The following is a 22,046-nucleotide window of genomic DNA, read 5'->3' as shown; positions in this document are numbered from 1 at the left end:
AAAAGATTTTCACTAACTTCTGAATTTTGTTACAAGTTTTTATTTAACAAAATTTTTCTCATTATAGAATCCCTTTTCTCTCTCTCTCTCTCTCTCTCTCTCTCTCTCTCTCTCTCTCTCTCTCTATATATATATATATATATATATATATATATATATATATATATATATATATATATATATATATATTGAGGCTGGGGTAAGTGACTTGCTCAGGGTCACATAGCTAGGAAGTGTTAAGTGTCTGAGATCAGATTTGAACTCGGGTCCTCCTGAATTCAAGGCTGGTGCTCTATCCACTGCGCCACCTAGCTGCCCCCTCTATAATTTTTTTAACATATATTTAGGAACCTTTTAAAATAAATTGGAATCTCAAATATTAGACCTTAATTAAAAAAAAAAAAAAAGACCACCAAATGTCATGAATTTTTTTTTCTTAAATTGTAGATTTCTCTAGCAGCATTTTTTGGTAGTGAATTTAAAACAAAATATATGCTTATCAGTTGGGAAATGACTAAAATTGTGGTACATGAACATAATGGAAAAATACTTCATCTTAATACGAATAATTTAGAAAAGCATGGTACAAAGTTAAATAAATGAAATCGGGAAAATAATATACACAAAGTCAGGACCCTGAATGCTATGTAATTAGAATAATCAAGGTTAGTCTCAGTGAAGAGATTAGAAAATATATCTCCCTTCCCTCCCCTCCCTACAAGGTGGGAATCTATATGTATGAAACATTTCAAATATTGTCAGAGATGGTTGATATCATGGGTAGATCTACTGGACCACCTTTTTTTCAGCCCCCCAAAAAATTATTTGTTAGATATGATTGTAGAGTTAGGGATGAGTAAGGGAAGTGTTTGAACATGAAGATATAGAAATAAAAGACTGAACATCTTTAAATTATGAATTCACCTTTTAATGTGAGCAATATTCAAAGAAAGGGTGCTTCCTTCCCCTCTTCCCTGCTTCTCAAAAAGCCAAAAATGTTGCTGGATTTAGGAATCAAAAAAATTTTTTTTTTTTCTTTGCCAAATATTTGAGTTTGTTTCAAAGAGAATCAAATTTCGCTGTGCATTTTCAAGCAAATTGTCTTGATTTTGACCAGCATTCTAGAATTTCAGACAAACCAAACATATGGTATAAAGAAAGAAGGCATTTATTTTCTGCTTAGGGGAGGGGCCATATTTATATCTAGCTAAGTATCCTAAAGTATATCTTTTTTTTTTTTTTCTCTATAGTACTTTTGATATAAGTCTCCTGCTTTATTCTCCTATCAGTAGAAAATATAGAGAACTTAGTTGAAATGACAAACTTTTTGGGGTGAAATTTAGGAATTTGGCCTAAAAAGGCCACTAAAAAGTATAAGATTTGAAGTGACTTTTTCTGTTAATGATCTTTAGAGCCAAGGATCATGGTTGGTTCTTAACAAACAATCACAAATGAGATTATGTATGTAAAATAGCTGCAAATTTTAAAGTTGGTAAATGTCAGTGATTATAGATTCTTGATGCCGAATCTTAGGTAAAATCTGAGTTAAAATCCCACTTTCACATTTGGCTGTGTGACTTTGGGCAAGTCACCTTTCAGTGCCCAAGATTAATGGTGTCAAACTTTAAGAAAGGGATCCCTGCAAGCCATTTAAATCTTAGAAAAACACAAATTGACATTGTGTTGCGTCATAATTTTATTTATTTTGTTAAACATTTCCCCATTACATTTTAATGTAATTGAAGCTGCAGGTAGGGAGTTTTGGGGACCACAAGCTGGATCTTTCTGCTGTACCCCTAGACCCAGTTTCAGAGAAGGTGCATTCCAAAGGGAGTTTCCTCACCAGAGTTCCCTGTAGTACTGTTCTAGTTCCTATCCCTGTAATTAAATCCTTCTCTCTCTCTTTCTCTCTCTCTCTCTCTCTCTCTCTCTCTCTCTCTGCCTCTCTCTGCCTCTCTCTGCCTCTCTCTGCCTCTCTCTGCCTCTCTGCCTTCTTCCATTTGTTTAACAAAAATGTTTCACTTGGCACATTTCTTCTTCCCCCTCCCCCCCCCCCCCCAGGAAACTGGGACTTATGAAGACTAAGGGATCAGATCCTGCCTTCAGAAATTATTATAATTTGGTCCTGGATAAACCATGTCACTTCTCAGAGCCTTAGTTTCCTCATGTATAAAGTGAGGGTTAAAAAACCCTCATATTTACCTCACAATTTTCTGTGAAGCTCAGCTGATGCAAAATATCACTTAGTATTGATTAGAGAATTATAATTTTACAACTTTTTTCCATTAGCTTTATCAGAAAGATACAATTTTTAAAATTCTTTTAGTTGTTAACCTGAACTTGGTAAAAATCAACAAAAACCAGCCTAAACAAAATATTCTCTCTAAAATTGGTATGCCTGTTGTTGTTGAGTCACTTTCAGTTATGTCTGACTTTTTGTGACTCCATTTATAATTTTCCTGACAAAGGTAAGTGGCTTTCCATTTCCTTTTCCAGCTCATTTTAACAAAGTTAACTGACTTGTCCAGGGCCACACAAATAGTGTCTGAAGGCAAATTTGAACTCAGGAAGATGTCTTTCTGACTTCAGTCCCAATGCTCTGTGCATTATGGCATCACCTAGATGTCTTAATATGCTTATAGATTTTTTAAAAATCTGATCTCTACCCAAAACAAGAACTTCACTTGGGAGATAATCTTGTTCCTATGTGGCTTTTTTCTTTTTCTCTTCCCCACCCTTCCTCACTCTTCTGAAACATTTAGTATTTAGACAACACATTTCTTTGAGAATCTTCACATTATTGGCTACTGGCTAATCTTAATATTGGAAGTATGATTTTTTAAAAAGTACTTATCTCTTATTTAGCTGGGCCTATCAGATTTTTAATTTTGCAAATTTTTCAAAAAGGCTTTTGAAAAATGTTTGTTTTTTGCTATAAAACAGCTTGCTTTGTTTTGCTAAACAGTGGGTTAATTGGGCTCTTCTTTTTAATTTTGTATAAATTATTCCATTTTCTCCTTTTCTCCTTTTAAGTCGTCACTACTGTGATCCTGATGACTGTAAGTTAGTTCTGAAAGTCAACATATTTCTAAGTTGGAATTTATTATATCTCTAATAGTGTAAAATATTGGCTTTTTCCTTGTCTGAGTCCTATGGATACTTTGTATTTTTATAATATGCTAAGTTGTTTCATCTAGTACTGAATCCTAGAAATATTGCCAGTTTAACTTTTTGGGTTTGTAAATTCATTTACAAAGGACCTGTGCCAACCAGAAGGGGGTTCCCATATCTCCCTGCCCTGCACCAAGCCTCAGTAGCAAACTTTGAACTTTATTGAGTAGAAGAGTAAAGTGGTTAGATTTGTACTATAGAAAAATTATTTTGACATATCTTTGAATAGGATGTTCAGTAAAGAGGCTACTGCAGAAATGAGAAAGAACAAGCACTCCCACCTACAGAGAGAGGATGGGAAGTCCACAAGTGCATATGCTTTCAGTGTTTTTCATTGATTTTTTTCCCCTCTTTTTCATTTCGTTTTAAAAATACATTTTATCATATGGGATGGCTTTCCAGGAGGGGGAAAGATAATATAGAAAACTAGACATTATAAAACTAGACACACTACTGATAAAGGGATTTGATCTCACAGAAACTAATCTTTCTGACTCCAGGCCTAGCCCAGCCATGAGAATCTTTGTACAAATAAATACTCTCCCCACTCTCTCTTCAGTTATTTACTTAACATATATTTCTCCCCAAATAGAAATAGTTCCCTAAATCCTGTTACAAAATTCTATGTCCTTCATAAAGACTAAAACAATTTAAAATCTACCTAGCAATTTCTATACCACCCCCATATGAGGTATCATTATTTTTAATATTCCTACTTTTAATAAGATTTAATAGTACCTTAAAATTATTTTAATTTGTACTAAAAAAAAAAAAAAAACCTAGCAAAGCTGTTTTCCCAACTTATTTAAATCTAGTTTTTCCATTCATTTTGGATCTTAGTCTTGTGGCTTTATTCTTTTCCACTTCTGATCCTATGATCCTTTAACATTTCTTAATAGCTCATTTACAATATTGACTTTTATTATCTGTAACAATGAGTAGGTTGCCATCAGTGGAAATAGTACTTACACTGATAAAATAAGAGATCTTTTAAAGCTTTATTAACCATAATAATGTCATTGGCCAAATAGAGTACATTTATAGTACTTTGCAACTTGTCTTGTGACTTTCTTCCAACCAAAGGGAGGGAGCAGATCAGGTAGGATTCGGTTATCCTTCTCATTTTACAACTGAGACTTAGGCATATAAAGGTTAAGTGATTTAGCCACCGTCTAAGTGCTTAAATCCAGCTTTTATGATTCTAAAGCCAGTTCATTGCTGTTCCTACTACACTGTCATTTTGACTTGTGGGTAAATTGGATTTAAGGCAGAATTGCACGAAGTCATCAGCCTCACTCTTCCAGTGTCATCACGTCTAATGGCAGGACAGAGTCAAGATAACTGGTAATGACTCCAGAAGCAGTGGATGACCTTGGTGTCTTTGATGTCTAACCAAGTGCTCCACAACACCTGCTTCAGCCGCCTTCATGGCCACTGGAACAGATTGTTCTCATCCACCCATTCCACCAGGGGAAGTCTTTACTTGCCTGGAGTAGACACCCCTCTAATTCCCCGTAGGGTTTGAGACCCCTTGGTTACCCTCCACCTGGTTTAGCTCATCTGCCCAAAAGGTTTACTGGGATGTGGCCACTGGGCATTCCACAGCTTCTTGGAGACATAGGTGGGTTAGGTGGATCAGGTGGACACCAAAGATGGAAAGCAGCCCTCAGCCCAGAAGTACTAGTTTTTTCTGAACACATCCTGTTGTTTTACATAAACACCAACACTGGCCTAAACCATTGCTTCTGGATTTAAAATGGTAACTATTCAGTGTTATTTCCAGAGTACTTTGTTTGACTTCATAGTAAAAAAAAAAATTAAAAAAAAATCTACAGCTATTTCTAATACAGCCAAATACTAGCTTATTTATTTGTAATGCTTTGAAGGAGGCCAGGGTTTTATCTCATTTCTTAGGTTTCTTATTTTACTCACAATCATTTGAACAAGTTAATCTTTTTTAAAACACCAGTGAATTGCTTGTGACAATGGGACATAATAATAGAGTACATATTATGATAGATTGTATAACATTCTCATTCTAGAGATGAAGAAACTGAGGATTATTAGCATGGTATAACTTCTCCATAGTCAAGAAGCTGTTAAAAAGAGGAATGTGGACTCCTATTTCTAAGACCAGCACTCTAATCATTTCCCTAATGAAGCAGTTGATTTGTTTCTTTCCCCATATTTTATCATAATGACTTCTGAAATAATCTTGAAAATTGATAGAAGTAGGAGGTATTCTCAATAATCTATCAGATGTCAGTTGTCCTCATGTGTCTTTTTAGAATAGAACTAAACTGTTTAGTTTATAAGTGGCAGACTTAGCTAACTTTCTAGCTATTTCCCTCATTAGCATTTAAAAAGTTCTATTTTCCCCTTTCTGAAATCAGACTACGAAATTGGACATAGGATGACATTTATTCTCTTTAGTGTTGTTTTTAAATTCAGATTAGATAGTGGAAGAAAAAAATAATGAATCATTTAATAATGTCTCTTACCTGTTGATACAATTTAAAAATATTTTTTCAATTATATGCAAAACAATTCTTAGCATTTTTTTTTAATTTTGAGTTCCAACTCTACTTTTCTCCTTATTGAGAAGGCAAACAATTTGATATAGATTATATATGGGCTATCATGTAAAAAACATATGTCCATATTAATCACGTTGTATTAAACACGGACCCCCCCAAAAAAAATCCCAAGAAAAAAAAGTCTTAAAATTATGCTTTAAACTGCATTCAATCTCCTATCAATTCTTTCTCTGAGATAGATAACATTTTTCATCATAAATCCTTCAGAATTGTTTTGGATTATTGTATTGCTGAAAAGTCATTCACAGTTGATCATTATACAGTATTGATGTTATTTTGTACTGTATCAGTTCATACAAGTCTTTCCAGGTTTTTCTGAAAGCATCCTATGCATCATTTCTTATAATACAATTGTATTCCATCACAATTATCTATCACAGCTTGGTTCCTATTCCCTAATTGATGAAGATTCCCTCAATTTTCAGTTCTTTGCCACCACAAAAAGGCTACTATGTTTATTTTTTTTGGTACATAGAAGTATTTAAAAAATTTTTTTTATAAATCTCTTTGGGATATAGATCTAGTAATGGTATTTCTGGTCAAAGAGTATGCACAATTTTATAGCCCATTGAGTGGGCTATAATTACTCTCCAGAATAATTTGGATCAATTTACAAGTCTACCAACATGCATTAATGTCCCAGTTTTCCCACATCCCCTCTAACACTTGTCATTTTCCTTTTCTGTCATATTAGTCAATCTGATAGATGTGGAGTAGCACCTCAGTTTTTTAAAATTTGCATTTCTCTAATCAATAGGAATTTAGACCTAGCTGACATAATTTTAGCAGAAGTAGAAAACCTTTTTTTAAAATTTCCCAACAAGATTTATGTTTTGGCATCTTATTTTATGAAATATCACATTGAAAATTAATAAAAATGTACTTTAGTTTCTGAATTCAGGAGGACCAGAGTTCAAATCTGGTCTCAGACACTTAACACTTCCTAGCTGTGTGACCCTGGGCAAGTCACTTAACTCCAATTGCCTCAGCAAATATATATATATATATATATATTCCATAATGTACATAAATACATATTAAAGAAACAGCTTGGTTGATATGATAACACTTTTTAAAAAATTACTTAGTGTAACATGCTGTCTCCAGAAACTGCCGATCGCTCTGTGGTCTAGAGGAGAGAATTCTTCCTCCAGAGAGCCGCTTCAACTCTGGCCTAGAGCAGAGACTCTTCTTTCCTCCAGAGAGCTGCCTCAAGTCTGGTCCAGACAAGACTCTATCTCTCGAGTGCCCCCCCCCCCCTTTTTATCCTCCCAGAGAATGGGCGTGGGATAACACAAGGGCTTCAGGGGAAAATTACTTCAACCAATGAGATTGCTCCTCCTAAGCATGCAAGCTCCTCCCCAGGAGGTCACAGAAGTAAAATTCCCAGTAAAAGCCAGCTAGAGAATTGTCAAGTACTGACTTAGCACTTAGTAAGAACTTATCATCTCATTATCTCATTAGCTCTTAGTAAGAATCTAACAAGTTTCTAATATCAAAATGTTAAAGGGTTGTGAAAATAGCTTGGGCCAACCTCCTATTGGGCCCACATTGGAAAAGATGATCTTGTCAGTTGAATTTCTTTTCTGATAGCCTGAGGAAGGAAAGAGGCCCCATTTATCCCCAGATATAGTGATGAGAAGAACTTTCTTCCTTCCTTTCTTCCTTCCTTTCTTCCTCCCTTCCTTCCTTTCTTCCTCCCTTCCTTCCTTTCTTCCTTTCTTCCTTCCTTTCTTCCTCCCTTTCTTTTTTTCTTTTCTTTCTTTCTTTCTTTTCTAAAGATAGTTTTCAACCTTTACCTTTGCAAAGCCTCATGTTCCAAATTTTTCTCACTCTCCTTTCCCACTCTCCTTTTCAAGACAGCAAGCAATCCAACCAATAAAGGATAAATATATGCTATTCTTCTAAACTTATTCCCATATTCTTCATGCTGCGTTCCTCCCTAAAAAAAAAAAAAAAAAAAAAAAAAAAAAATCAGATCAAAAGGGGAAAAAAAAAACCACAAGAAGGCGGGGAGGAAGGAAACAAACAAACAACAATAACAAAAGTAAAAATACAATGTTTTTATCTACTTTCAATTTCCATAGTTCTTTTTCTAAATGTGGATGGCACTTTCTATCACATATGTTTTGGAATTACCTTGAATCCCTTCATTGTTGAAAAAAGCCTTCCTCACATTTTTCCTCTCATAATATAAACTCCAAGGGCTTCTGATTAACAGTAGAGTAATGAAGATCTTATGCCTGGGATGGGGGTGGGGGCGGGGGTGGGGGTGGAGGGAAGGTTGAAAAAGTTTCCTAAACTGTGGATGTGACTATTCCCTTTCTACTACCCAGTCTGGATTCAGTCCAGTCCAGTCCAATGACTTCCAGTTATTTCTAGGATTAAATGTAAATTACTCTTTTGACATTTAAAGCTCCTCACAACTTGGTCCCTACTTACCTTCCAGTCTTCCCACACAGTCTCTGCTTTAGTCCAACCAGCCTCCTTGCTATTTTCTTCATACCTGACTCTCCTTCTTCTCATCTTTACATGGCTGTCTCTCAAATCAGGAATGCTCTTCCTCCATACTTCTGACTTTTCTCATTTAAAGTTTAACTCAAGCACTGTCTTCTGCCAGCAGCCTTTCCTGCTTCCTCCAGCTGCTGATAGAATACAAGATAACTTTGTATTGACTGTGTGTGATGTGTGCAAATCTTTCAGAATATAAACTTCTTGAGCATTTGAACTATTTGTTTTGTCTTTGTATCTTGAGCACCTGATATAGAATAGCTTTAAAAAATGCTTGATTTCAATATTCAAAGGAGTGTTTTCAAACCCATATAGCATTATGATGAATCAGTTTTGTTTGCTTCCTTTCTATCCTAGTCCAAGATAGCTCATTAATTCATAGTTTGGTCTCTGATGTAGAGATAGTCCTTCCTTCCTGTTTTTCCATTTCCATCTCCTCTGATAGATACAGCTGGGCTACGTTATTCAAATTACTTCAGGACTATTTCAGGAAAGATCCCTTTATGTGAGGCCAAGGGAGAAAGGATATTTTGCAATATCTGCTACTTGTCTCTTCTCCCATGGCTTCCATGATATTGCTCTCCTGGGTCAGCTCCTATCTGTCTGACCATTCTTTCTTTGGTTTCACTTGCCAGTGCTTCATGTTGGCTACTATGCATGAATAGAAAGATTGAATTCCTTGGTGGCAAGGTTCTGGCAGAGAAATAGAGAATTTCTAGCAAAGAAATCCCAACAGAGAGGTATAAAGTCTTGTTAGGAAAATAGGTGAGAAAGCGATAAAGAGAGGGTAATGCTGAAAGAAAATATCATTTCAGCAGGCAGAGGGTTCTTTGGCATAGCATGGCATGGCATGGCATGGCATGGAATGTTAGGTCCTCTGCAAGGACTGAGCCCCAAGGTGCCTCTTTTTATAATTGAAGCCTTGGTTAGAAGCTGGAGGTTGCTCTTGATGGGGGCTAGGAACAGTTTGAGCTGGAATCGGAATAGAAAATCTTGGAATTGAATGAGTGTTTCTGGGTTAATTTCCCATTCAATGGGGTTGGAATCTCTAGCTCCAGCTAAGTAGGAGTAGTCCTGGACTCAACCTAGATAACAGAATGAAACCACTTTCTCTGGGGCAGGGGTCTTTTGCAGACGTGGGGTTCAAGGAGAATCTCTCCTTCAAGGAGCTTCATGGCTCACCCCCAAAGTGAGAAAGAGAGTTTTGGGGCTCCCCTCGTCAATTCTTCCTTTTTACTGTAACTCTTGAAAGACTGGAAGAGATGGTGTTGCTTTATGTGCTTTGTACTTCTAATAAACTCCCTATTTGTACTAGGTGTCAATAAATGTCCAGTTGAAATGAATGGTTTATGTCCTATAGACAGGACATTCCTCAAGGTTAATGTATAAAACCCACATTTCCTTTCTCTCCATTTTGAAGACTCTCTCTTCCAAAAAAATTTGCTTTTCACAATTTAGACATACCAAAAGTTCCTTGCCTTTTTGTAAGCACTGATCCCCACAGAGCTTACAAAGGCCACTCTGTTTTGGAACAGTTGGTGGCTTTTTCTTAAGTCACATTTTCCTGCTGAATTGTCTCCTTACATATCAGATTGGAGGGGTTAATGAGACCCCTGTACCTTTGTGGGAGATTCATTGTTTGATTTTCCTCTTTCATTTCATTCACTTTGGTGTAGTCAAAAGTGTTTTATAGAATCTCAGAGTTGGAAGGGACTTCAGAGACCACTTTAATCGACCTGTACTTGATAAGAATCAACTCTACAACTTACCTGACAAATTCTGAGGTCATTAGCTTGAAGACCTCTAAGGCAGGGGGAATCTACTACTTTCCATTATGGATAGCACTAATTATCAAATTTTTCTTTGTATGTATCAAGTCTATATTTGTCTCCCTGCAACTTCCTTCCATTACTCCTAGTTTTATCCTCTAAGCTGGCCAAGCAAAATACTTGAAGACAGCAATGTTGTCTTTTCTTTTCCAAGTTAAACAACTCTGGTTTCTTCAACCAGTCATCCATTTTATGTCATGGACTTGAGGTCTTTTACCACCTTCTTTGCCTTCCCCTGGATACTCATCAGCAACATCATATTTCTAAAATATGATGCACAAAACCAGACACAGTATTGTAGAAGTAATCTGACCTAGACAGAGTGCACCTTCATACTTATGGTATATACCAAGTCTCTTTAATGAAGACCAAAATTAAATCAATTTTCATAGCTGTCATATCAAACTGAACTCATAAAATTTACTAAAAATCCCAGCTCTTTTTCATCTACCACCCCAGATCTGTCTATCTAGCAAACTACTATCTGGCAAGACTTTTTTTCCCCTTTTTTCCCCTTGGTTTGTTTTTTAGAGCATAACATTTTACAATTTATCACCATTGTATTTGATCTTAGTCACATGGGTTTGGATGCATTAAGATTATTTCACTGGAGAAAGTATTTATACCAAGGAGATCTTAAATTCATTTAAGCAGATTTAACCCAAAGTGAGCCTATCAGGACATTTTTTTTTTCCAGTTTCTTCTTTACTTTTCTCAGCTATCAAGATAGTTTTTAAATCTACTTGTTCCTTTGTGTCACTTGCAAATTTTATAATCATGCCCATCTCTTCCTCTGTCCAAATAGCTCAGGACCAAGTAAAGATATTTTGAGCATTCTATCACAGTTTATCTTCTAAATTAACATTGAGAGGATTAGAACAGCAAATGGTTAATTGTGGGAACGAAGTGGATCCTGTTGACTTATTTATATCTTGTGCCTGGGTTCTGAAGGTAAATTATTTTTTATTCAGTTATGGATCTAATCCAATTTCTGTCTTGTGAGAAAAGTATTCAATTGTTGGAATTTGGAGAAATTGCATTATATTGTTTGAACCTAATCCTCGATGGGTGGGAACCTGGACCAGCTCTACCTGCTTTGTAGAGACCTTAAACAAGAACCTAAGTTATACTGATCAGAAACCCATTCAGATCCAAAGATTAATGCAAGGAATTTCCTCACATGTGTACATTTCAAGCAACCCACATGTCTTATATGAAAACTGCTGATCAAGCTATTATTACTTCCGTGTTCCTTTGATTGTTTATAGACCCTTGGGGGAAATTTTCTGAATTCAGGGAATTGTACCTGTTCACTCTTCCTCTCCCAACTTGGAAAGCCCCTAATATTTTCTCCAATTAGTATTGTTTTCTTTTAAATTGATTGGCATTATTTGATTAATTATTCTTAATATATAAAAAACCCTCTATATCCCATGTATTAGAGATCTGGTTCCAGTTTGTTAAGCAATTGGAATGCATTGTTTAATAAATCGAAATGCTTGGAAAATTGAACTTTTTTCTTTCTCACTCATTTCATCTTTCACCTGACACAACATCAAATGACCATTGAAATAAAGTTTGATCTCTACCTAATTGTACTATTGTCTAGCCCATATTTCTCTTCCTTTTCTGTGCAAATAGGATGAAAAACTCAAATGTTTTGCCAAAATTTAGTAAATTATATTTATAATATAGTTCCTTTATCTATGGATATGTTAAAAGGAATCAAAGAACACTGTCAAAAAAAATGTTAAGTAAAATTTAAAGAACACACAAAGAGAATTGGAATCAAACCCAACAGTTTAAAGTATTTGCTTTGCAAGAAAAATCATATCAAAGGGGGAAAAAAGACGAAGTAAAAAAATCAAGTAAACAAACAACAACAAAAGAAATACTTATGCTTTGATCCATATTCAGTCTCCAAAGTTCCCTTTCTGGATGCAGATGGCTCTTTCTACCGCAAGTCTCTCTTCATCTTACAGAAAATTGAGACACTGAGAGGTTAAACGACTGCCTAGGATCACACAACTAGTCAGTATCTGGGATGGGATTTGGACATATATCTTCCCAATTTTCCAAATGCAAAGCTAGCTTTGCTTCCCTCTATCTCTTTGATCTGAGTTTTGTTACTTTGCAAAGTTGTTTTAGTTTGTATCATTGTTGACATTGTATATATACATTTGGATATATTCTTTATTCTTCAATTTTAAAAAAAATTATTAAAGCTTTTTTTTTTTTTAACTAAAACATATGCATGGGTAATTTTTCTTTTTTTTTATTATCATAAGATTTTATTTAGTTGGAAAATTTTGTACATAGGTTGGCAGAATGGAGCTTTCTTGGTCACTACTTTAAAAAAACAAGGTCCAATATATTTTCCATACCTTCTATATCTTCCCTTCCCTCTCGATATATTGAGAATACATTCTTCAGTACTCTAAGAATTGTTACCTGCTTTTTTTTTTTTTTAATAATATTATCCCTTGTATTCATTTTTCCAAATTATCCCCCCCTCCCTCCACTCCCTCCCCCCAATGACAGGCAATCCCATACATTTTACATGTGTTACAATATAACCTAGATACAATATATGTGTGTAAATACCATTTTCTTGTTGCACATTAAGTATTAGATTCCAAAGGTATAAGTAACCTGGGTAGATAGACAGTAGTGCTAACAATTTACATTCACTTCCCAGTGTTCCTTCTCTGGGTGTAGTTATTTCTGTCCATCATTGATCAACTGGAAGTGAGTTGGATCTTCTTTATGTTGAAGATATCCACTTCCATCAGAATACATCTTCATACAGCATTGAAGTGTACAGCGATCTTCTGGTTCTGCTCATTTCACTCAGCAACAGTTGATGTAAGTCTCTCCAAGCCTCTCTGTATTCCTCCTGCTGGTCATTTCTTACAGAGCAATAATATTCCATAACCTTCATATACCATAATTTACCCAACCATTCTCCTATTGATGGACCTCCATTCATCTTCCAGTTTCTAGCCACTACAAAAAGGGCTGCCACAAACCTTTTGGCACATACAGGTCCCTTTCTCCTCCTCAGTATTTCTTTGGGATATAATCCCAATAGCAACAATGCATCTGGATCAAAGGGTATCCACAATTTGATAACTTTTTGGGCATAGTTCCAAATTGCTCTCCAGAATGGCTGGATTCTTTCACAACTCCACCAGCAATGTATTAGTGTCCCAGTTTTCCATGGGTAATTTTTTCAACACTGACCCTTGCAAAATTTTCTGTCCCAAATTTTTCCCTCCTTCCCCAACCTCCTCCCCTAGCTGGCAGGTAGTCTAATACATGTTAAATATGTTAAATCCAATATATGTACACATATTTATACAGTTATCTTGCTGCACAAGAAAAATTGGATGAAGAAGGAAAAAAAAATCTGAGGGAAAAACCAAAATACAAGCAAACATCAATAGAAAGAGTGAAAATGCTATGTTGTGGTCCACTCTCTGGGTGGAGATGGCTCTCTTTATCACTGAACAATCGGAACTGGTTTGAATCATCTCATTGTTGAAAAGAACCATGTCCATCAGAATTGATCATCATATAGTCTTTTTTTTTTTTAATAGTTTTTATTTACCAGATATATGCATGGGTAATTTTACAACATTAACAATTGCCAAACCTTTTGTTCCAACTTTTCCCCTCCTTCCCCTCTTCCCCAGATGGCAGGTTGACCAATACATGTTAAATATGTTAGAGTATAAATTAAATACAATATATGTATACATGTCCAAACAGTTGTTTTGCTGTACAAAAAGAATCAGACTTTGAAATAGTGTATAATTAGCCTGTTCTTTTGCTAAGTATAGCTGGTTCAGTTCATTACTGCTCTATTGGAACTGATTCATCATATAGTCTTGTTGCCATATATTTTGATCTGGTTCTGCTCATTTCACTCAGCATCACTTCATGTAAGTCTCTCCAAACCTCTCTGAAATCATCCTGCCAGTCATTTCTTACAGAACAATAATATTCCATAACATTCATATACCATAACTTATTCAGCCATTTTCCAACTGATGGGCATCCATTCAGTTTCCAGTTTCTTGCCACTACAAAACATTTTTGCACATGTAGGTCCCTTTCCAACATTTAGGCCCTGTTGTTGAGGACATTGGCTCCTTCTATGCAGGTACATTTGAGCACACATTCAAGTTTACTCTCTCCCCTAGGATCCTCCCTAACTCTAAATCCCATTCTTGCTTCCCCTCTTTCTCCTTGCCTCTGATTTTTAAGTGGTGCTTTCCCACTGTCAGCCTGGCTAGACCCCTTTTAGTTAGCCCACATGCTTTTCATGAAATAAAGTGCTCCTTTTGGCTATGAGAATGCCTTTGTGAATTTTTCACATTCCAAATCAATTTCCTAACCTAATGCTTCTTCATTTTTATTAAAAGTCTTTAGACAGCATGTGGATGATGCTTGTCAGAGGTGCTATAAAAGGGGATTTCTATCTGACTGTAATTTGGATTGTGAAACACCTAGATAAATGTATCATGTGTTTAATATTATTAATCTAGTATATACTATATATAATAATGTAAATATGTATAAAACATTTTGCATTTCTTAATTTGTTTTGTTGTGTTTTACTCATGTCCAGCTCTGACTCCATTTGAAGTTTTCTTGGCAGAGATACTGGAGTGGTTTGCCATTTCCTCCTCCAGCTCATTTTTACAGATAAAGAAACTGAAGCAACCAGGGTTAAGTGATCTGTCTAGGCAGATTTGAACTCAGGTCTTCCTGATTCCTGATCCTGTGTTCTATCCACTAAACCACCTAGCTGCCCTTAAAACTCTTAAGGGCTACTTAAACATGGGCCACTATCATTCTCTCACCTCCTTGTATCCTTCCTTGCACACCCCCATCCCCTGAATTTTGAGCTTGAAAATTTCTGGTTCTCTCAAGCATCAGATGAACTTTGTTTCATTTCCTCTCCCATTCTCAAATTTTGAGTAGGTGGGCTACGGGTTTTTGCCTAACTCCTTTTCTCCAATACCCTTACTAGGCAATTGTGCCAAGAGGATGAGTCTACAAGTACTTTGTTATTATCTAACCTTTGGGTGAGTTTTTTTTTTTTCAAATTTTGTAGAATTTGTTCAATCTGTTGAACAAAATAGAAATGTCTTAATGATAAGAGAGATTTTTTTTTAAGAGCCTCTGGCCCAGATAGAGTCTTTCTGTCATTAGAGATCAATATTAGAACTTTCTAGATGGAACTCTTTCATATTGATGCCCTTTCAAATCATAACATTGGGCTCCTTGATCTAAAAACTTTGTCCTTAAATGGACCCAAATCTTAGTACTCCAGAAGGTTGTATACTAAGCCCTTTGTTGGTTGATAATATAACTAATTCTGATTTATTAATGGTCTTGACTAGGTGTGGAACTGTATAATGCCCACATGATGGACAAAGAATTAGAAGCTGAGATCCACCCTTTGAAGGCTGACGAAAGAAAATCTCGGGGGAATTTGGAAAGTAGAACTGAAAAGGATGGTTCCTTTAAGAAAACATCTCGTCGTTCCCGGTTTGCCCAGTGCCGCACAGTCATTTTTTTCTTTTCATTATTTATCTGTCTCTTTGTGGTATTCATCATCTCATTCATCATCCCATGTCCAGATCGGTCTATGTCCCAAAAAATGTGGAAAGTAAATTATAATGCAGCAGGTAAGTCTATTTTAAAAATGCTCATTTATGTTTTGCCCTGCCTTCCACTGGACTTTATTATGAAGAGCCAAACAACCATTATTTTCTATTGTGTACAGGGTTGGTGGAATTAAGCTTTTTTGTATATAAGAATGGCTCAGAACATGGTTCCTTAAGCTTTTATTATTGCTTCCTTTTAGTCACAAGAAGGTGTTAAAAAAAAGAAAAAAAGAAAAATCAAAACACTGGAAGGAAGAAATGAGAAATAATCATCCCTTCCCCCAATTTAACTGACTTAAACTTTCTGTAAATAGCCAGGTGTTAAAAGAAATACAATTGGCCCCTTTTTATTTACTTACAGATGGAGTAGTAGACATGAAGCCTGCCATTAAAAAAGTGAAATGATACCTAGAAAATTTTGTTTTACAATCTCTTTGACCATGATGCCACCTGCAATTATCAGAGAGCATAAATGATACTTTACTCCTTCCTCACTGAAACTGGAACCTTCTAACTTTCTTAAATTGTTTATTAAATACAATGACTGAGTGAGGTTTTTCAGGACATTATGTTTCTTGCATAATGCTCAGGAAAACAGGAGCATGTGGTACTATTTGAGTGGATATGAATTTAAATAATTTTGAGAATGCTTCTTTGTGCTCAGTCGTGAGAGGGCTTCTTGATAGTGCATATAAAGAGCATTGTAAGCTACAACATACTGTATAAATGTGAATTATTACTGAACTCTAAAAGATCATTCAGGGTCAGAAATTGAGCTAAGCAACTTCAGGAATAAATTGCTCTTGAGTTTTGGGGATTATGCGCTTAGAACTTGCTTTGTTGACTTTTAAACACATTTCTATGTCCATTGGGTCCCTCTGTGAAAGAGAAAGGAAAGGAAATAGTTCATGGTGTTTTTTTCCTAAGCAAAGTGCTACTAGAATATAATAGAAAAATTATAGATCTGGTTAATTATTTTATCACTAATCATCTGTCCCCTTCATACAGCTATTAACACAGAGATTTAACATTTCAGAGCTTTTCTTTCTCCTCCTTTACTCCGTGTTTCCATCCCAGAGTGCTAGGAAATGAAGAGAGTAGAAAGGAGACCTGGAAGAAGAAAATGTCTTCATTGATATTCTTTATTTACAAAAAGTTTTTTGTTCTTTTCATATTAGAGCCTGTTCTTCCCTTTATGTATTACTGCATGTGTCTAAAGCAGTAGCCATGGAAGTTGAACAGAAAGGACCCATATGGACAAAAATATTTGTAGCTGAACCTATGTTGTAGTAAAGAACTGGAAACAAAATGAGTGTCTGTTAGTTGGGGAATGCCTGAACTAATGATGACATATGAATTAATAGAATATTATTATTGTATTGTAAGAATTGATGAAAAGGACAAATTCAGAAAAACCTAGGTAGACTTATATGAGGCAGTGCAGAATGAAATGAGTAGAAGAAACAGAGAATCATTTTTACAATAACTAGAGTTTCTCAGAACATACTATTTTCACTTTATTTTTTTTCGTGGATTTTTTCTTTGTTCTCTTTCACAACATGACTGATGAAAATGTTTTTTACGTGACTGTGCATATATAACTAACCTATATCAAATTGCTTATTATCTTAGGGAAGAAAGAGGGGAAAATAAAAATTTGAAACTCAAATTTTAATAAAAAGGAATGTTAACAATTTTCTTGTCATGTAATTGAAAAAAATTGTTTAAAAAATGATTATAGTTTTCTAAAGGAAAACAATTTTGAAAGACTGAAAAACTCTTCTTAATTCAAATGACCAGCCATGATTCCAGAAAACTAAGGATGGAGCATTCTTCCTACTTCTGGGTAGAAAAATGATAGATTAGAGATATGAAATGAAATACATTTTTAAGACACAGCTAATGTGCACATTTGTGGCAATACTTGGCCATACTTATTTGTTTGGCAAGGGCTTGAAAAGTTAATGGGTATTGAAAGTGATAATAAAGTGAAAAAATGAAATATTAAAGAAAAGGCAACAGTAAATTTAAAAGGGATGTATATTCTAATGGAGAATATCACCTAGTTCTTATTCAGATTGAGTTATCAAGCCACTTCCATGTTTTCATCTCTAAAATAGAGAGGGAGGGGATGAATCCATTGCTCAATGAAGTCCTCACCAATGCTTTGCTCAGCCAAGAGTTGATATCATTGTCTATTTGTTACTCTTTTTCAGTAACCTATGACTTCATGGCATTTAAAGATATAAGTGAAGACACAGTTCAAGATGTTTTATTTCTTTATAAAGACGGCAGCAGTGGCAACAGTAGCAATTCTAACAAGTCCTGCACAAATGAAGGTAATTTTGCTTGTTAGTAGGAAGAGAATCTTCAGGGACTTCTCATTCACTCTTCTGAATAATCAAGTAGAAAAATCCCTTTCCTTTTTCTGCCAGACACATAATATTCAAAAAAATGTTTGGCACCCAGTATATAGATTGATTGACTTTGTAGGTAATGATTTTTGGAGCAGTGTTTTTACTGATCAATTGAAGATGTAAACCTGGAAAATGAGGAGGCATATGTGATGTGTTCATTTGACGAATATTTGTTAAGTGTCTAAGGTGTGGAAATGTCATCTCTGTTTTCCTTGGTTTCTTCATCTGTTAAAAATAGAAAGTATACTAGCACCTACCTCCCAGGGTAGTTGTGATCATCAAATGAGATAATAATTGGAAAGCACTACTTTTCACCGTCATTCCTTTTCTTTTATTTGAGCCTTCTTGTTCAAAATAACTCATATGGAAATGTTTTACATGATTACACTTGTATAACCTATATTTGATTGCTATCATTGCAGGAAGGGTGGAAGGGAAAAAGGGGGATGGAATTTGGAACTCAAATCTTTTTTTTAAAAAAATGTTATACACACATACATGCATACACACCTATATATGTATATGTAAAATTATAATGCATTTAGCACAGTGCCTGACACATAATAAGCTCTATATAAATGTTTGATACTATTCTTATTCACTTGGGTGACTGCTGTCATCATAAAAAGAATATGGGTCCAGAGATACAAACTTGGAAATCATTGGCATGGAAGTGGTAGTGAAAGCCATATAGCCCATAGACAGCATGGTATAATAGAAAGAACACTATACTTGAAGTCAGAATATGTATTTTAAGCCTGACTTGGATATGCACCAGCAGTGTTACGCTGCTCATATGGTCTTTGAACTTCAGATTCTTCCTGTAAAATTAGAGAACTATCATAGATTACTTTCTAACATTTCCTTTCTGCTCTAAATCCTTTGGATGCAATTGTCAGTGGGCAGAGTTCAGAGAGAAAAGAAGCAAGATCAAAATTCCTGGGGCATATTCCCTATAAATGAAGTCTTAAGGCTGAAAAAATGCATGAATTTACTGTGTCAAGAGTCTAAAACATAAACTCTATTTAAAAAAGGAAAATCAAAAGTAGCTGGAGTAGGAGACTAAGGAGGAAAAATGGATTAAGAGGCAATTATGCTGCTCCTTCTAAGAAATGGACAAAGTAACAAACAAGAGTGTATGCAAATGGTGACTTTGGGTTTTCTCTCCTAGGCTTTTCTGCCCCATGTGCTTTTCTTGCTGCTCTGTCAGGCACCAATGGCAGCCTGCTCTGGGAGAGACCTGTTGCTCAAGATGTTATCTACATGGAGTGTGTTGATCGCCACATGGTGGAAGGGCCACCCTCAAGCTGCTTCATTGTAGGGAAGCAGTATTCTTTCCTTGCAGTTGATACTTTCATAGGTAGGAGCAACTGGTGGAACATATTTGTCTTTTCTCTCCTAAATTTTCAAGGTCTTTTGGGGAAGGAAGAAAATGGCATGGGAGAATTGTGTCCAATGAAATAAAAATCTGACAGTTCAATTAAATGTTTATTAGATACCTACTCTATTGGGCATCTTCTAGATGTTATAGGAGATAAAATGACACCATTTTCATCTTCAAAGATTTTACAGTGTTGTAGATTTTTAATTAAATCTTTAAAAAGGAATCAGCACCCTCTTAAAAGAATCATGCTATAACTTCATTTATTCAACCTAATTTAAGATGTGTGCCAAGAATGCATTCTTTCTAGAATCTAAATCTAAGTGCAAGGAGATTAAGTTGTTCCTTGGGTGGGCTGCCCTTGGTTTCTTTTTCTTTTTTTTTTTTTGAACAATTAACAACTTTATTTTTTTTTTTATTCATTTTTCCAAATTATCCCCGCCCTCCCTCCACTCCCTCCCCCCAATGACAGGCAATCCCATACATTTTACATGTTTTACAATATAACCTAGATACAATATATGTGTGTAAATACCATTTTCTTGTTGCACATTAATTATTAGCTTCCGAAGGTATAAGTAACCTGGGTAGATAGACAGTAGTGCTAACAATTTACATTCACTTCCCAGTGTTCCTTCTCTGGGTGTAGTTATTTCTGTCCATCATTGATCAACTGGAAGTGAGTTGGATCTTCTTTATGTTGAAGATATCCACTTCCATCAGAATACATCCTCATACAGCATTGTTGTTGAAGTGTATAGTGATCTTCTGGTTCTGCTCATTTCACTCAGCAACAGTTGATGTAAGTCTCTCCAAGCCTCTCTGTATTCCTCCTGCTGGTCATTTCTTACAGAGCAATAATATTCCATAACCTTCATATATCACAATTTACCCAACCATTCTCCAATTGATGGACATGCATTCAACTTCCAGTTTCTAGCTACGACAAAAAGAGCTGCCACAAACATTTTGACACATATAGGTCCCTTTCCGCTCTTTAGTATTTCTTTGGGATATAAGCCCAATAACAGCAATGCTGTGTCAAAGGGTATGCACAGTTTGATAACTTTTTGGGCATAGTTCCAAATTGCTCTCCAGAATGGCTGGATTCTTTCACAACTCCACCAACAATGTATCAGTGTCCCAGTTTTCCCACATCCCCTCCAACATTCATCATTATTTGTTCCTGTCATCTTAGCCAATCTGACAGGTGTGTAGTGGTATCTCAGAATTGTCTTAATTTGCATTTCTCTGATCAATAGTGATTTGGAACACTCTTTCATATGAGTGAAAATAGTTTCAATTTCATCATCTGAGAATTGTCTGTTCATATCCCTTGACCATTTATCAATTGGAGAATGGTTTGGTTTCCTATAAATCAGGGTCAGTTCTCTATATATTTTGGAAATGAAACCTTTGTCAGAACCTTTACTTTTAAAAATATTTTCCCAATTTGTTACTTCCTTCTAATCTTGTTTGCATTAGTATTGTTTGTACAGAAACTTTTTAGTTTGATGTAATCAAAATCTTCTATTTTGTGATCAATAATGATCTCTAGTTCTCCTCTGGTCATAAATTCCTTCCTCCTCCACAGGTCTGAGAGGTAGACTTTTTTCCCTTTTTTCATGATGACCTAAAAATGATCCTACCCATCTTGGGGTTGAGCTCTTCAGCAGAAACATTTTTGGGGTTGCCTTAGTTCTGGGTTGTACCTACTAATGGAATAAGTTATAATCATTAGGAAGTCTCAGCTTTGATAGAGAAAGGAAGGAGAAAAAGGATGGCATGACAAGCTTTTCTCTCATGTTCATGCCTTTGTATGCTTCTTTATTTTTTTAATTAATAGATTAAATTAATAATACTTATCCAGCTCAAACTCTTTGTTGACCTCCATTCTTTTATTTCCAGTTAACTATTGGACATCTAAAAATGATGTTCTATAGATATCTTATACTCATGTCCAAAACAGAACTAGTTACCTTCCTCTCCAATTAATAAATTAAATTAAAATTTAATTTTTAAATTAAATTAATAATACTTTTTAAATTAATAAACAACAGCCCAAAAAAGTGAAAATACTATATTTTGGTTCATATTTAGTCCCCATAGTTCTCTCTCTGGATGTAGATGGCTCATTCCATCACAAGTCTATTAGAACTACCCTGAATCACCTTATTGTTGAAAAGAGTCAAGTCCGTCACAGTTGATCATCACATAATCATGTTGTTGCTGTGTGCAGTGTTCTCTTGGTTCTGTTTACTTCTAACTTAGCATTAGTTCAGAGAACAATAATATGCCATTACATTCATATACCACAATTTATTCAGCCATTCCCCAACTGATGGACATCTATCAGGAACTTCCAGTTCCTTGTTGTTAAAAAAAGGGCTACAAATATTTTTGCCTTTGTGGGTCCTGTGTGATCCTTAGGGATACAAACCTAGTAGAACATAAACTTCTTT

The 22,046-nt window shown here is 35.3% G+C and overlaps 1 protein-coding gene across 1 annotated transcript in view; it reads left to right on the top strand.

Moving 5' to 3' along the window:
* The window catches only part of FAM234A (family with sequence similarity 234 member A), a 59,839-nt gene that overhangs the window by 17,446 nt on the left and 20,347 nt on the right, over positions 1 to 22,046 (top strand). The window contains exons 2-4 of the mRNA XM_074279827.1: positions 15,520 to 15,807; positions 18,003 to 18,125; positions 19,375 to 19,563. Coding sequence (XP_074135928.1) covers positions 15,543 to 15,807; positions 18,003 to 18,125; positions 19,375 to 19,563 — 577 coding nt within the window. The 5' untranslated portion in view covers positions 15,520 to 15,542. The remainder of the gene's footprint in view (positions 1 to 15,519; positions 15,808 to 18,002; positions 18,126 to 19,374; positions 19,564 to 22,046) is intronic.

The sequence above is a fragment of the Sminthopsis crassicaudata genome, chromosome 1, assembly GCF_048593235.1.
Source record: "Sminthopsis crassicaudata isolate SCR6 chromosome 1, ASM4859323v1, whole genome shotgun sequence".
NCBI lineage: Eukaryota > Metazoa > Chordata > Mammalia > Dasyuromorphia > Dasyuridae > Sminthopsis > Sminthopsis crassicaudata.
This window is presented reverse-complemented; position numbering and strand designations above follow the sequence as displayed.